The sequence below is a fragment of the Felis catus genome, chromosome C1 (genome assembly GCF_018350175.1).
Source record: "Felis catus isolate Fca126 chromosome C1, F.catus_Fca126_mat1.0, whole genome shotgun sequence".
Lineage (NCBI taxonomy): Eukaryota > Metazoa > Chordata > Mammalia > Carnivora > Felidae > Felis > Felis catus.
In genome coordinates this window covers 202,512,098-202,528,870 of record NC_058375.1, presented here as the reverse complement: position 1 = coordinate 202,528,870, position 16,773 = coordinate 202,512,098, and the positions used below count along the sequence as shown (strand labels likewise).

Below are 16,773 nucleotides of genomic sequence, written 5' to 3'. Positions count from 1 at the left end.
GGGTGTCGAGGGACAGGTTAATATCTCTGACTCTTTTGGGCCCTTGCTAAACATTGAAGGAATTGCACGCATACATGCATCGAACAGTTCATTTGTTCTTCCTTTCCATGCTTCCTTTCCGTGCTTTCCATGCTATGAACACTTGTTCATCGCCTCCAATGTGCAAGGACATGCATGCGCGTTTATAAAGATGTGTGTAGAGATAGCATGGACCTGTGGTACGTAAGAATCAAGGGCAAAAAAGTGGAGCACGAGATTGGAGAGACACCCACAGGGAAAAGAAAGGTAATGAGCTTCTTGCAAGGTGAATGACTAGGTGGCTGAAATAGAAACCAACACTGAGGCAAGGGGACCAATTTAGGAATTGTAAAAGGCTTTATTAAAATGCGTTTGTAAAAAAAAATTTTAATGTTTATTTTTGAGAGAGAGAGAGAGAGAGAGAGAGAGAGAGAGACAAAGAGCACAAGCGGAGGGAGGGGCAGAGAGAGAGAGTGAGGCACAGAATCTGAAGCAGGCTCCAGGCTCCGAGCTGTCAGCACAGAGACCGACATGGGTCTCGAACCCACAAACCACAAGATCATGATCTGAGCCCAACTTGGACACTTAATCGACTGAGCCACCCAGGTGCCCCTAAATTTTAAAAGGTTTTATTATGGCTCCATGCCTCACACGGAGAGACTGAGGCCCAGAGAAGTTGAGGCCATGTCCTGGACTCACACGTCAGCGTCAGAGACAAACAGGTCCTGGCACTCTCCCAAGCACTGTGAGCTGGGACCTACTTCTGCTCTGCCTTGGAAAGACTATGGGATATGGAGTTTTCTGGACCAGTGGATGGGAATCAGGCAGCTGAAGGCACAGGGCACGGCGCTGAACTTAGGCTTCTGGGGATCCTTTTCCAGGGAGGTGTGTTTTAATCATAGGCACAAAGGGAACTAACTATATGAAATGATGTGATTTTAAGTGTGCTGAGATCTGGCTACCTCTCATGGCTCCCCTAGACACCCCTCAAGTGCCTAATATTCTACCTTTAGTGATTATTTATAGCTAAAACTTTAGTCCCATTAAAATAAAATCCTCCTAAGTGATTACCATAAATGTCAGGATCGTGGTTACTTCTGGGAGGAGGGAGTTGTGATGGGATCATGCTCATAGCTGGCTTCTGAAATGATTGGCTGAGTTCTAGTTCTAGTCCTGGGAGCTAACAACAGTCTTCCCTTTCTAACTTATTCAACTATACTTTTTTTTTTCTTTTCTGAGAGAGAGAAAGGGCGCAAGTGAGGGAGGGCAGAGAGACAGAGAATGCCAGGAGGGGCAGATAGAGAGAGAGAAGCAGGGCTTACCTGATACAGCGCTGGAGCTCACTCAATGTGGGGTTGGAGCTCACCTGATGTGGGACTCAAACTCACGAACCATGAGATCATGACCTGAGCCGAAGTCATATGCTTAGTACCTGAGTCACCCAGGTGCCCTTTTTTCTTTTCTTTTCTTAAGTAATTTTATTATTAATTTTTTTTAAATGTTTGTTTATTTTTGAGAGACAGAGCACGAGCGGGGGAGGGGCAGAGAGAGAGGGAGACACAGAATCCGAAGCAGGTTCCAGGCTCTGAGCTGTTAGCACAGAGCCCGACGACCACGTAGGGCTCAAACTCACAAACTTCAAGATCATGACCTAAGCTGAAATCAGATGCTTAACTGACTGAGCCACCCAGGCGCCCCAGTAATTTTATTTTTTTAAAGCAACCTCGGCACCCAATGTGAGGCTCGAACTTACAACCCTGAGATCAAGAGTCACATGCTCAGGGGCGCCTGGGTGGCACAGTCGGTTAAGCATCCGACTTCAGCCAGGTCACGATCTCGCGGTCCGTGAGTTCGAGCCCCCCGCGTCCGGCTCTGGGCTGATGGCTCAGAGCCTGGAGCCTGTTTCCCATTCTGTGTCTCCCTCTCTCTCTGCCCCTCCCCCGTTCATGCTCTGTCTCTCTCTGTCCCAAAAATAAATAAACGTTGAAAAAAAAAAAATTTAAAGAGTCACATGCTCTACTGACTGAGCCAGCCAGGCACCCCTAACTATACGTTTTCTTTATGTAGTTTTCTATATCTGTTACAATAACAGGGTTTCCAGTTTGGGCAGGTGTTAATTTCTGACATTTTATTGTTTTTCCACAATTTATAAGCTGTTTCCATATTCTCCAGCGAGCAGGTTTTTTGTTTTTGATTTTGAAAGTTTGTTTATGTAATTTCTACATCCAACGTGGGGCTTGAACTCAGGGCCCTGAGATCAAGAGTCACATGCTCTTCCAACTGAGCGAGCCTGGCACCCCTGAGAGGAGGTTTTGATAAAGGAAGAGTATACAGGCTAGGAAGGCTGAAGAGGGAGGCCATTTAAGGGAAACAGATTAAGAGAGCACCACAAATTAAATGGTGCAGGCTTCAGGTTTTACTTAATAGAGCACCTGTCTCATGTGCTTATCTTCCTCCCCCATTTTTACTCCCCTAACATCATCACATCCTTAGTTTTCCACACTTCTGCCTCACATTCCTCACTTCTACACTCCTGGGTTATATATGGTTTGCCTGTTTCTATTTGCCTTACCTAGTTGCTGCCCAATTTCTTCCCTTCTGGGGGTTTGGTCAGGGGTATTATCATTCCTCCTGTATTTTCTGGGAGAGTTCAGATCTCAGATTTTTTTTTTTCATGCTAATGTTCCCCAGATCATGTGTTCTCATTTTTGGGGCAGGCACATGGGAGACCTTCACAAGGTTAGAATGCTCCAAACAGTGGCTTAGAAGACATGCCCGCTACAGGATGCTCTATATAGACCCAGGGAGGGAGCAGACAGACGGGGCCCTGGTACAGGAACTGTCCCTGTGGTTTGATCGTTCCTATTTCCATAATGATCCTGGCCCTTCCCCCCCTGTCGTCTATTATTAACAGATCCAGAAACTTGATCAGGGCAGCAGCAGCAGAGGGATTTTCTGGGAATCATGCCCAGGAAAGGCCCAGAAGCCCTAAATTGAAATGAAGGGGCAGCTGGCAAAGAGGGAGACGTAAACACTGTCCTCTCCTGCTGCCACACAGACAAATCTAGACCCTTCTGATACACAGGGGAGATGCCCTAAACATCTTGCTTCTCAGGACTAGAGTCAGTTCCCCAGTCCTTCCAGCCTAACTAAAACTTCTGAAATGAAGCCCATCTTCTTCGTGGTCAAAAACGCTTCTCAAAATATTAAATTCCACTTTAAAAATCATCAATATGAGACCACTTAATTAAAAGCCAGGATACATAACGTCAAAAGCTGGAGGATATATAGCCATTCCTCTATTCTGACACTAAAAACGAAAAACCAAGGGGAAGGGGAACAAGGAGGTATAAAATGAACCAGAGGACAAAATGAGGGAAGTTAGAATAAAAAATACAAATGGTGTCTCCATGACCTGAGCCAAACTTGGACACTTAATTGACTGATTCACCGAGGTGCCCTTTTTAAAAAAATTTTCTTAAATGTTTATTCATTTGGGGCAAGCCCCAAAAGTGTAAGCCGCATGTTGGGTGTAGAGATTACTCAAAAATTAATAAACTTAAAAAGTCACATGCTCTTCTGATTGAGCCAGCCAGACACCCCTATTATATTTTTGAAATTCCACTTTTTTCTTATATTTAGAAATATGTAATTGATTTATTTTTATTTTTGCATATTGACTTTGTATTCTAGGACCTTGCTAAATCCATTCAATTCTGAGTTTGGAGATTCTTTTGGGTTATCAATGTATACAGTTGTGCTGTCAGCAGATTTTTCCCACTTTCCTATCCTTTTATTTTCTTGGCTTAGCACACAGGCTTGGGAGGCGTGAGAGTAGATATCTTTGTCTCAATCATGTCAGGGAGGAGGACTTCAGTATTTTTTTCATTGAGTAGTTTACTGTAGGATTTTTGTTGATACCTTTTATTAAGGATGTGCCCTTCTATTACTGGTTTTCAGTTTGTTATTTTAACCATGAATAGGTATTGAATTTCATAGTATTCTTTTGTTCATCTGTCTAGACAATTGTGTGGGTTTTCTCCTTATACAGTTGTTGATTATGTGAATTGCATTTAGTTTTCAAGTGTTAAATCAGTCTTCTATAGTAAACCCAGATTAGGTATGGTGCACTATCATTTGTATGCATATATACATATATACATATATATATATATGTATATATGTATATATATATAGGTAGACCTATTTTTTCCTAGGAATTTTCCTTCTACATTCATAGTAGAGTTCAGTCCCTGGTTTTCCTTTGTGATATCCTTGATAGATTTTGGTGGCTTCAAAAGTGAATGGGAACCTGTTCCCTTATTCTATAGTCTCTGGAACTTTATGGAAGATTTGTGAGTATAGATCGGAGTGATGTCCTTTTTCCTTTCTTAAAAGCCAAAATGTAATTTGTAAGTTTTTTTTTTTTTTTTAAATGTTTACTTTGAGAGAGCGTGTGTACACGAGTTAGGGAGGGATGGAGAGGAAGAATCCCAAGCAGGCTCCACTTGCTCAGTGCAGAGCCTGACTGGGCACTTGATCTCATGACCACAAGATCATGACCTGAGCCAAAATCAAGTCGGACATTTGAGCCACCCTGGTGCTCCCCCCACCCTGACTTTTTCTAACATCCCCCCCCCCCGATCTAAGGTCTATTAAGCGTTTATCAATTACACTGACGTTTTCAAGGGAATGACTTCCCACTTTATTTTCTTTATTGCACGTTTTCTAGTTCATTGACTTTTGCTCTTTGTATCTTATTGTTTTTTGAATTTGCTATCCTTTCCCAGTTTGACATAAAACTTAGATCACTTCATCCTTTCTTTTGGAACATGTGAATTTAAAGTAGTATTTATTTAAGTATTACTTTACCTGCATGTCACAGGTTTTGATATGGCTATCTTTTTTTCTAATTACGTTTGTGATTTCTTCTGTGCCATTTAGAACTGCAGTGCTTGCTTTTTAAAGTTAGGAACTTTCCAGTTTTCTTTTTCCTAACTTAATTCCACTGTGTTCAGAGAACATTATTCTAATATTTTCTTGAAAAACTTTGAGGCTTGGTGGTCTGCTATGACCAGTTTTGGTAAATGCTTCTGGTGTAGTTGAAGAGTATGTATAATGTCGGTTTAAAGTGCAGTGCTCTGTATGTCATTAGGTTTGTTAATGTTGTTGTTCAACTTAGCTGTTAGATCAGCTTTGAAATAAATGTATTTAAATAGTTTAAAAATTCCACAGCATTCAGGAATCTCATTTCATTCTATTCTTCCCTATTCCAAATGTTCTACTTGGACTTTTTTTTTTTTAATTTTTTTTTCAACGTTTTTTATTTATTTTTGGGACAGAGAGAGACAGAGCATGAACGGGGGAGGGGCAGAGAGAGAGGGAGACACAGAATCGGAAACAAGCTCCAGGCTCCGAGCCATCAGCCCAGAGCCTGACGCGGGGCTCGAACTCACGGACCGCGAGATCGTGACCTGGCTGAAGTCGGACGCTTAACCGACTGCGCCACCCAGGCGCCCCTCTACTTGGACTTTTGACAGCAAGAACTTTATCTGCTCCGCCTCTCAGCCTTTGAGCAGCAGGGGTAGTGAGCAGGGGAATGCTATGCAGACAGTAAGGAGAGTGCTCTCAAGGCAGCCAGTGCGCCTCCTTGCCCTGTTCCACCACTCAGTCACAGGTCCCCCAGTGCCTTGGAAAAAAGCTGGAAGCAGAGGCTGGCTCCGTCTCGCTGAGAGCCAGAAACAGGCATGGAAACTAAGGAGATGTGTGCTAAGTCTTGAGCCTCAGAAGGAAATGAATATCAGTCTGTGATAAAATGTTTCAAGCACTACCTCTTTACTTATAGAAGTCTCTCCCATATTAAGTTCTGGCCACTACAGGCAGGAGTGAGGTTCTGTTTCAGGAAGATATTTTACCAGATAAAGGGCACCACCCCAGCCTCCCAAACAGCTTTGATACCTCCGCAGGACTTTTCCCAAGGGACCTATCCACAAAGGAACCATCAATGCTCTCTTGGCACAACAGTGTGTTTGTGTAGATGAACAGATGGTAGGGGCAGGGGTGACAAGGATCATGTGACCAGAGTGCCTAGATATCTAGATATTGACAAAATCAAGTCTCCAGTTTAAAGGAAAAATTATTTTTATAAAATCAGAAACAGGTTTTATTTCAATCCTGTTAGGGTGTGAGAGGGATGGAAAACAAAAAATGGAGGGGTCTCTTTATACACATAAGGCATCAGGATCAACTACAAGGAATAATACCCATTTCCACCCCTCCCCCAACTCCTGTGTGCGGTCCAAGACCAGCTGAGAATAGATGGAACAGGAATTAAGACACTGTTGGCACAGTAACATGGCCAACGCACCAAAAGATGGAGAGAGAAGAGAATCTCCCAGGGAGCAAGGCCCTGGGCCTCAGCTGCTTCCTCAGTGGAGGGGGAATGAGAAACTTTGGCTCAGCAGGAAGGCAGTTGGCAAAAATAAGGGATATCTTAGCTGGACTCTCCAGATCACAAACTAAGGGCTGAAGGAGGTCCAGACGTCTATCTGGTCCATGTTGTTCTCTGCTTTCTCCAAGACCTCTTCTCTTCAGGCTTGAGACTGAGAGCTGACCTGATTCTCCTCTTCATTTTTGGAAGGCAGGGGAATAAGTGCTTATTCTACCCTTTCTACATCTAGGCTACTCAATTACTACTTTCTTGGTTCTAAAGAGACAGAAGCCAACTAACAAGGCCGGCTCTCTTGGTGAAAGTCGGCTTGAAAGAGCCCTCATGTTGGCAAAACTGTCTCTGCAAAGGTTTCTCTGAGCTTGCCGCTTGCAGACAGCTCCCCGCCTCCTGGCCCAACTTGTTTGGAGGCACCTTCATTTGTGTAAGATGTGGACATAAAATACTTTGTCTCTCTCTAGACTTGATTAGTAATCCCATCTGTGATTGGAGATGGGGATGAGAGAGAGCAAGCAGGTGTTGGCAGGGGGAAGGACTAGAGGAAAGCAAGACAGTTTACACCACGTTACAGATTCAAGCCAATGGAGTGTGAAGAGTTATCTAGAGCTCCAAAGATAGAAGGGGGACTCTCTGACACAATATGAACAAGCTGGAAATATTTTAGTGTCAACCCTGTAATTCCCATAGACCAATAGGGAATGTGTCCAAAAAAAAAAAGGAGACTTAAGTGAAGAAGCAGAATCCAGTCCTCCATCTTAAATCTGAATAACATGAGTTCATTCAGCTAATACCACTTCAAGTACAATTATGAAGACAGATGGAGCTACAGGAACTCATATTAAAGCAAAGAACGGGACTGAGTAGCCTATCATCTTGATCCCAGGCACCTCCCCTTTAAGTCACCCAGAAAATCTCTCCAAGGACTGGAATTCAAGGTGAGGTCCACTGCTGTCTCTCCTCCCCCAGTACAATACCCTCCCAGGACAGCCTGATGAATTAAGACGTCTGTTAAAGTTTTAATATGAGGGATGTAAAAAAGAGAAAAGCACTGAGATTTGGAAAAGCTAGCAGCTGGAGCCAGAAACAAGGCTAGGGTCCTTGTGGCATCCGGAACTGGGGGTGGAAGAACAGAAAGGGAACGGAAAGAGGAGGTGGGGTCCTGTTGTCCTTTGGCTTTCTCTATCCCCTGCTTCCCATTCCTCCCCACAGTTCATGCAGCTATTGGCCTGCTAGAGGGGATGTAATGCCCAGACCAACTTTTTATTAAGCTTATGCAGCTAACAGACTTGTAAACAGTGCCAATTGACAAAGTTTTGCTGAGTATTACAGCTTGTGTCCACTAAACACACCTCTCTCTGACATTAAAAACAAAAGACCAAAGTAAACAAATACTGAGAGAGAGGATGAAGAGACACATCTTGAGTCTTCCAGGAAGGCAAAATAAAAAACCGCCACCTGGCTTGGTCCCAGGCGCTCAGCATGCCTACAGTGCTGCTGCCACCACCCTGCCTCCCCTCCCCGCCAGTGGCTGGTGGAGATGGGGGAGAAGGGCCATCTCGGGCATGCTGCAGACACAGCATTTGCTGGTGTGGACACCCTCCTGGAGCTGTGGTGGCAGACTGCTGTGTCAGGAGCCCATCTCCTGGGAGGAGTGGAGGGAGCCCAGGTCCTGGAGGCGGCCTGAGATGGCAGCCCACACTCCTCAAGCGGGGTCACCTTGCCCCTCTTCTCCAGTGCAGTTCAGCGTTGAGGTTGTCTATTCCCGGTCGGCGGTAAAACCTGAGCTGTTTTCCTCGCAGGTTCCCCCTCCTGTCCCCAACTTGGGGGAGCAGTGGAAGGGGGCGGGGGAGGATCACTGAGGGGGCAGGGGGATACCCCGGGGATCGGTGACCTGGCCCTCTTGCAGGTTCTTCACCAGTTGTGCAAGCCAGCGTTTCGTGGTGGTGTCGTCTTTTAGCACCTGGGCGAAGGTCGTGTCCTTCAGCTGGTCAGGGAGGCACTGCCTGAGCGCTTCACGTGCCCTACATCAGAGACAAACAAGCCAACCGGGGAGACCAGCAAATAAACCCACATTTGGGGGACAGAGAAGAAGTTCTGTCTTAGATACACACATAATGAATCCTGGGAATATGCAGTTCAGTCAAGGTATTTTAATCCATTAAAATTCCTTAAAACTTGTATTAGGCATGGGCTCAGAGTCTCCAGGATCTGTCGTCTGTATTTTCAGAATGATGCCTCAATGTGGAATTTCATGACAAAGCAAAATGGAATGAAGTGGTGCAAGAGTTCACCTGAATTCCAACTGCTTTCGGATTCATTACAGTAAATACTGTCAATACGCTCATGACAGAAATAGATGGGTTATGGTAAATGAAACATTTCTAAAGTCAGTGCATGAACAGGGGAGATGACTTGACTCATTACGATAAATGAATGAACTTTAATTCTGAACAGTATAAACTTGTCTCTTTCCAAAAACTGCTTCAGTTTCTTTATTTCTACCCCCCCCCCTTTTTTTTTAAAGTAAGCTCTACATCCAATGTGGGGCTTGAATGCAGGACTCTGAGACCGAGAGTTGCATGCTCTACTGACCAAGCCAGCCAGGCGCCCCTGCTTCAGCTTCATAGTTAAAAGGTTTAATAAAAGGTGAGAAGTAAAAACAAAACAATGGTGGCAACATTATCAGATGAACTTTTAAATGTATCATTTTCTTTAAAAGATAATCAGAGAAAAATCAAATCTGAAAACCTTAAACAGGTAAACGGTAATGATTTATAAAGCTGTTTTAAATAAAGTTACGGCTTTTGTTCAGTCTGGTTTCTTTGTACAAGTAGAATTTTAAATAAACATATTTTCAAACTGATGGGAACAGGAACCACTGAAGAACAGGACAAAATGGTTGAAGAAATAGCTAGGGCTTGAATAACCTCAGTGGGAGAAGGCTGCGTTCACATTAAATCGAGTTATCCCCATTCCTAGGAACACAGAAATTGCCCCATTATGTGGTTTAGCAGAACCTGAGCAAGTGGCTTTCAGCATGAATTATGGATTTACAAAGCAAAAGGTCAAACATTTCTAAAATGCATCATATCTACAATGTATGATTTCTGACAGAAAGATTATGAACACAGGCAGATAAAATAATTAGTTCAAGGACTTTACAGGAATCAAAGAGAAAACTGAAAATGTAATTCAAGAGTCCTCTGGGCTCCATTCCTTTCTTAAGAGATCTTTGAAAATATACTTCTCTTTCTGACCACCTGAAGCAGCAATAGAAAGCTCAAACCACAGGAATAATGTATCATAAGGTTTGCTGGAAACTGACTAGATTCTCTGAAATTTTAGAGGAGGGTACAGAGTTACAGTGGGGAGACAAAACTGATTTTTTTTTTCCAAAGTAAGCTCTATGCCCAACGTGGGGCTTGAACTCGTGACCCTGAGATCAAGAGCTGCATGCTTTACCAACTGAGCCAGCCAAGCACCCCCAAAACTCTGATGAATTTTTAAGTTTTTATTTATTTATTCTGAGAGTGAGCGAGCATACAAGCAGGTGAGAGGCAGAGAGGAGAGACAGAATCTCAAGCAGGCGCCCCACCATCAGCGTAGAGCCTGATGTGAAGCTTGAACTCATGAACTGTGAGATCATGACCTGAGCTGAGATCAAGAGTCGCATGTTTAACCGATTGAGCCACCCAGGCGCCCCTATTTTATTTCAAAGTTTATTTATTTTTATGAGACAGAGAGACAGAGAGAGAGAGACAGAGAGAGAGAAAGAGAGAGAGAGAATGAATCCCAATCCCAAGCAGGCTCTGCACAGTCAGTGCTGAGCCTGACGTGGGGCTCAAACTCATGAACCGTGAGATCATGACCTGAGCTGAAAACAAGAATCAGATGCTTAACTGACTTAGTCACCCAGGCACCCCCTCTGATGGATTTTTAAATTCAGCACTTCAGATTTGAAAAGAATTTAATTAAGTTCTGTCTGACTTAAAGTTATATCCCTTGCCTACCCTGAAGATATTAAGAGCTATGCCGTGAGAGAGGGCAACCATTCACCAGAATATTTCCCCAAAGTCCCATACATCCTGTAAATGTTTAGTTACCTGGGATTATCTGAGAGTCGAAGGTAACATCTCACTACATGCTTCAGCAGACGGGCAGAAGGCTCTTTGGATAGCTGCAGGACCATCTTACCCTATTTTCCCCCAAAATGGTGTGGGGTAGGAAAAAACACACAAAATACAAAATAATTCTAGTTGACATCAGAGATCAGATATTTCAAGAATCATTATATAAGGTTCCAGGATGCTGTTCAGTGTCAACTGCAAAAGGGACTAAGCTGTGTAATCAGAAGTAACCGAAGGGGGATAGAGACAGATGAAAGAACTCACCAAAATCATGGCAACGTGGGAGAAACGCTCATATGTCTGACATATATATGCCAAACCTGTGTCATCTAAAAGGATCTTCTGGAGGATGAACGTGGCAACCTGGAGTAAAACAAAAAGAGTCTAAAATGTTGCTCAGATTTGTCTTCCAAATGTTGATTCATCTCCCGGGAATAATTGTGAATCAGAAAATTAAGCAGAGACCCTGACATTATGTACAACTTACTCCCCAAGATAGGCATAGTTAAAAAGATTCATAATAAACATTACCATATTGAGTACTATGTGCCAGAGTTTTTCCTATAGGCATAACGTGCCTCGTCTTATTTTCACAATAAACCTGTGAGGTAGGTCCTACTGTTATTCACATTTTATATAAAAGGGCAGGTCTGGGTAACTAACAATTTCTTAAAAATATAGATATATGGGGGCACCTGAGTGGCTCAGTCAGTTAAGTATCTGAACTCTTGGTTTGGGCCAAGGTCATGGATCTCACAATTTGTGAGTTTGAGCCCTGTATCGGGCTCTGCACTGGCAGTGCAGAGCCTGCTTAGGATCCTCTCTCTCCCTCTCTCTGCCCCTCCCCTGCTCACGCACACTCTCTCTCTCTCAAAATAAATAAATTTTAAAAAATGCAGATACTTTTCCAGTTATTTAACATGTACTATGTGCCAGGCATAACAGCTAATCAATAACTTGTCAGGTTAAGGTCCCAAGTGACAAAGCCACTATGTTGTAGAGTTGAGATCCAAACCCAGTTTGAAAACCTAGTTTTCTTTTTTCCATGGGCCAAGAGGAATTTAGAAATTTAGCTGTGCCTTATCTCTTCTAAATGAGGTAAGTAAAACTTTTCCTACACTTCTTAAAAAAAAGTTTATTTTGAGAGAGAGCGAGAAAGAGAGTGCACACAAAAGGGAAAGGCAGAAAGAGAGGGAGAGAGAGAATCCCAAGTAGGCTCCATGCCTTCAGCACAGAGCCTGACTCGGGGCTCAAACCCATAATTGTTGAGACCATGACATGAGCCTAAATCAGATGTTTAATGACTGAGCCATGCAGGCATCCTATTTACTTATTTTTTAAAGTAATCTCTACCCATAATGTGGGGTCCGAACCCATGACCCTGAGATCAAGAGCTGCATGCTCTTCCAACTGAGCCAGCTAAGCGCCCCTGTATTGCATATTTAAAATAAAAAAAATTTATGGAGCCTGTTTCCTATTCTGTCTCCCTCTCTCTCTGCCCCTCCCCCGTTCATGCTCTGTCTCTCTCTGTCCCAAAAATAAATAAAAGTTGAAAAAAAATAAAAATAAAAATAAAAAAAATAAAAATAAATTAAAAAAAATAAAATAAAATAAAAAAAAATTAAAACCATTACATCTGCTTGCATCCAACCCAGCAATAAAATATTCATTGAATTAAATTAATTCGATGTGACTAAGCATACTTTAGGAGCCGAGGTTTGATGTTGCTAAAAATAGCAACACAGAAAAGCAGCCTTGAGAAAAATCACATGACATGAAATTTAAAAAGTAGTACATTATTGGGGCGCCTGGGTGGCTCAGTCGGATAAGCGGCCGACTTCGGCTCAGGTCATGATCTCGCGGTCCGTGAGTTCAAGCCCTGCGTCAGGCTCTGTGCTGACAGCTCAGAGCCCGGAGCCTGTTTCAGATTCTGTGTCTCCCTCTCTCTGACCCTCCCCCATTCATGCTCTGTCTCTCTCTGTCTCAAAAATAAACGTTAAAAAAAAAAATTAAAAAAAAAAAAAAGCAGTACATTATTAAAGGGAAAGAAGAATAGATGTGAAAGGCATAAATGATATTGGTGAGGGAAAAGACTAGAACAACTTAAGGAGAAAACTATATAAAAACTAACAAGAAACACGAGGAGTATGTTCTTCCAGAAAAAAATTGATACAAAATCATCAAATGAAGTTAAAAATAATAAAAGAAGCTTACAGACTTCCACACAGAAAAGGCAAGTTCACCAACAAAAGGATTAACTTATGCTGCTGGCCCAAGATTTCACTGTACATTCAATACCAGAAGACAACAGGGCTATGGCAACATACTTCTGATAGGGAGAGATAAGAATTTTCTACCCAATCGGGGACTGTCATTCATAGTTAAAGTGCAAAGTAAGCAAAAGCCCAAGGCATATATACACTTGAGTATGCGTAAAAAAATATCTGGAATATACACTTAAAAAAATTTTTTTTTATGTTTACTTATTTTTGAGGGGTGGGGAGGGGCAGAGAGAGATGGAGACACAGAATCCGAAGCAGGTTCCAGGCTCCGAGCACAGCTCACTCATGAGCCACAAGATCATGACCTGAACTGAAGCCGAATGCTTAACTGACAGAGCCACCCAGGTGCCCCTGGAATTATATACATTTGTGGTGAGAAGTGGGTTCAGAGAAAACTGAAAAATTCAGTGTTTAACTTTATATTCTTCTGAAGGGCTTGATAAAAAAAAAACACACATATATATATATTCATATATATTTATATATGTATGTGTGTGTATATATATATATATATATATATATATATGGTTTTGTTTGTTTTGTGTGTGTGTTTTTTTTTTTTTTTTTGAGAGAGTGCACACACACAAGAGAGCACGTGGGGAGAGGGGCAGAGGGAGAGAGGCAGAGAGAAAGAAAGAAAGAGAGAGAGAATCCTAAACAGGCTCTACGCTGAGCATGGAGCCCAACTTGGGAGCTTGATCCCATGACCCTGGGATCATGACCTGAGCTGAAATCAAGAGTCTGATGCTCAATTGGCTGAGCCACCTAGGTGCCCCAGGTCTGGATTTTTAAATGATCATTTTATGACAATTTTTATCCAAAAGAGAAAATATATTCATATAAGTTTCAAAAAGCCTGAAGGGAGGCAGGAAATGATCCCAGAACCATAAAGTAGTCCAAGAGCCAACAAAACATAAAATCTAAGTTGAAAAGCACATACCGTTTTAGAAAGTTCACTTCCAGATTCCATAATGCGCAAACACAAAGGGATGATTTCTGTTGTCAATAAAAAGTTGATTACTTCCTGCTCATCTGTTTTCACTAGGGCCCCTAAAGAAAATACGGGCAAAATTATTTCAGAGTGAATGTTTTTAATTAAAATTAACTTTGGAGTGAGTGTTCATTCAACTAGTTGTGGAACTTAAATAACAGAGAGAAGATACATTGTGGTTCATTCACGTCAGAGAATCAGATTCATACTGATGTTTAAAAAAAAAAAAAAAGGGAAGAGAAAGCAGAGGTTGACTGTTATCAGTCAGCATCTGAAAGATCAGGTACCAGGTTTGGTCCATCACATAGTGAGCAGCAGTTCAGCCATCTAAATTATTTTTCTATCATTCTTGGCTACACAATGACATCACCATCTACTTTCTATTTATTTTAGGGAGGAGAGAAGAGTTCTGTATCAGTACTAAAGGATATCCCCAGGTAGCAAAGAAATGGTGTCAATCTGAATCCTATTTCACGTTGGACATAAACAAACATTACTTCTTGGTTACTTAATTGTTACTCTTTCCCCAAAGAGCACAATCATGGAAGGGTGTACCCAAACCAGAAACACACACACACCTGAACTTTAATCCTAGTCCCGCAACTTGTTTACCAAAGTTTGGTAGAGTTACCCTCTCTTTATAGGTCTCTGTTTCTTTATCTATAAAAAAAAGAGTCGGAACAAATGATTTTTGAAATTCATCCCAATTCTGTTGAGTTCTAAACTGACACCACGGACCAGGTAACAGACACAGTTCAGGGATATCTTCTCTATTCTGTACATAGGGAAGCAGAGCCTCATTAAACAAATGACTGGTCCCTGAGCTGTCCAACGCATCAACCAGTTTTTGTATGAAAGGCCTCAGTTAATTAGATCTATAATAACTTAATCACTTTCGATTAGAAAGGAATATCATTTACTTAAATAAGAACTGGCAATCTACAAATGCTACAATCTCTAAACCCCATACCAAACAGCACATAGAAGAATTTACTAACGTGGCCTATAGCAGATATCAAATTACTATTTAATTTTCACTTTACACGTAGGTTTAAAATCCATTCTGAATTAATTTTTACATAGAGTACAAGGTATAGATTGTGCTTCATGGTTTTACATATGGATATCTTAATTGTCCTACCACTATTTATTGAAAAGACTATTATCCTTTGTTCATGAAATTATCTTTGCACCTTTGCAAAAATCAATTAACCATATCTGCATGGGTCAATTTCTAGACTCCCCATTTTGCTCCATTGATTTACAAGCCTAGCTTTTCTCCAATACCACACTGTCTTTACAACCACAGTTTTCCAGTAGATCTTGAAATCAGGTAGTGCAGGCCTTCCAACTTTGTCCTTCTTTTTAAAATCTGCATATTCTAGCTCATTTGCCTTTCCATATAAATTTCAGAAACAGCTTGTCGTTTCTATATTAAAAAAAAAATCCTGCTAGGATTTTGTTGTAATTGCTCTAAGTCCATATACATCAGTTTGGGGAGAACTCACATCTCAACAACATTGAATCATTTATATACCTATCAATGAACACGGTATATCTCTGCATTTATTTAGGACTTCTTTGATTTCATCATTGTTTTGTAGTTTTTTACCTACAGATCTTGCACATTTTGTAAGACTTACACCCAAATTTTTCATGTTTTGGTGCTATTATAAATGGTAGGTTTTTAAAATTTCAATTTGACTGTTTTTACTACCACATAAAATGATTCATTTTCGGATACTGACCTCATATCCTGCAACCTTGCTAAATTCACTAGTTCTAGTAGCTTTGTTTGGGTAGGTTCTTCAAGATTTTTCTATGTAGTTAACCTTGTTGTCTGTGAATAAACAGTCTTACTTTTTTCTTTCTAATTTGTATGCCCTTTATTCTTTTCTCTTGCCTTATTGCACCAGGTAGGATTTCCAGAATGATACTGAATAGGAGTGGTGAGAATAAACATCCTTGCCTTGTTCTCAATCTTAGGGGACAATGCCTGGTTTTTCATATTAAGTATGATCTTAATTGTAGGATTCTTTTTTTTAACTTTATCAGGTTGAGAAAGTTCTCTCCATTTCTACTTTACTGGCGTTTTTATCATAAAGGGAGGCTGAATTCTGTCCGCTATTTTTTTTTTTTTTTTAATGAAAGAAACAACCAATATTTCTTCTTTAGTCTGTTGATATGGTCAATTATATCGACCATTCTTTAAAAAAGATTTGTTTATTTATTTATGAGAGAAAAAGCAACAGCACATGTGAGCAGGGGAGGGGGCAGAGGGGGGGAGAGAGAGAGAATCCCAAGCAGACCCCAAGCTTAGTGCGGAGCCCCACGTGGGGCTCAACCCCACTACCCTGGGATATGACCTAAGCTGAAATCAAGACTCTGATGCTCAACCGAGCCACCCAGGTGTCCCTAAGATTCTATTTTTAAGTGATCTCTACACCCAATGTGGGACTTGAACTCACAACCCTGAGATCAAGAGTTGCATGCTCTACCAACTGTGCCAGCCAAGCACCCCTATATTGACTGATTTTTGAAAGTTAAACCATCATGCACTCCTGGGATAAACCCACTTGGTCATGATGATCCTTTTTATATATTGTTGGACTTGCTTTGTTAACATTTTGTTGAGAATTTCTTCATCTATGTTCTTGAGGGCTACTGGCCTAAAGTTTTCTTACAATGTCTTTTTTCTGGTTTATTATCAGAGTAATGCTGGCCTTACTAAGAATTTAGAAGCCTTCTATATTCTGGAAAAGTTTCATAAAATTTGGTCATTTCACCTAAGTTATCAAATTTATGGGCATAGAGTTATTAGCAGTATTCTCTTATTATTCTTTTAGTGTCTATGGTCTGTTGTAACGTACACCCTTTCATTCCTGGTACTTATAATTTGTGTTTTCT

At 41.4% G+C, this 16,773-nt stretch overlaps 1 protein-coding gene across 4 annotated transcripts in view; it reads right to left on the bottom strand.

Annotated features, from left to right (window-relative positions):
• CNOT9 (CCR4-NOT transcription complex subunit 9) overlaps nt 1-16,773 on the bottom strand; it is a 36,113-nt gene that overhangs the window by 340 nt on the left and 19,000 nt on the right. For 2 of the 4 annotated variants that reach the window (XM_011285554.4, XM_011285556.3), the window contains exons 5-8: nt 13,816-13,925; nt 10,858-10,956; nt 10,570-10,661; nt 6,142-8,487 (exon numbers count right to left, since the gene is read on the bottom strand). In XM_011285554.4, the coding sequence (XP_011283856.2) occupies nt 8,319-8,487; nt 10,570-10,661; nt 10,858-10,956; nt 13,816-13,925 (470 nt within the window). In that variant the 3' untranslated portion in view covers nt 6,142-8,318. Of the gene's footprint in view, nt 1-6,141; nt 9,442-10,569; nt 10,662-10,857; nt 10,957-13,815; nt 13,926-16,773 lie in introns of those variants that run through there. The other 2 variants (XM_011285555.4, XM_045034480.1) reach the window with 2 other exon arrangements.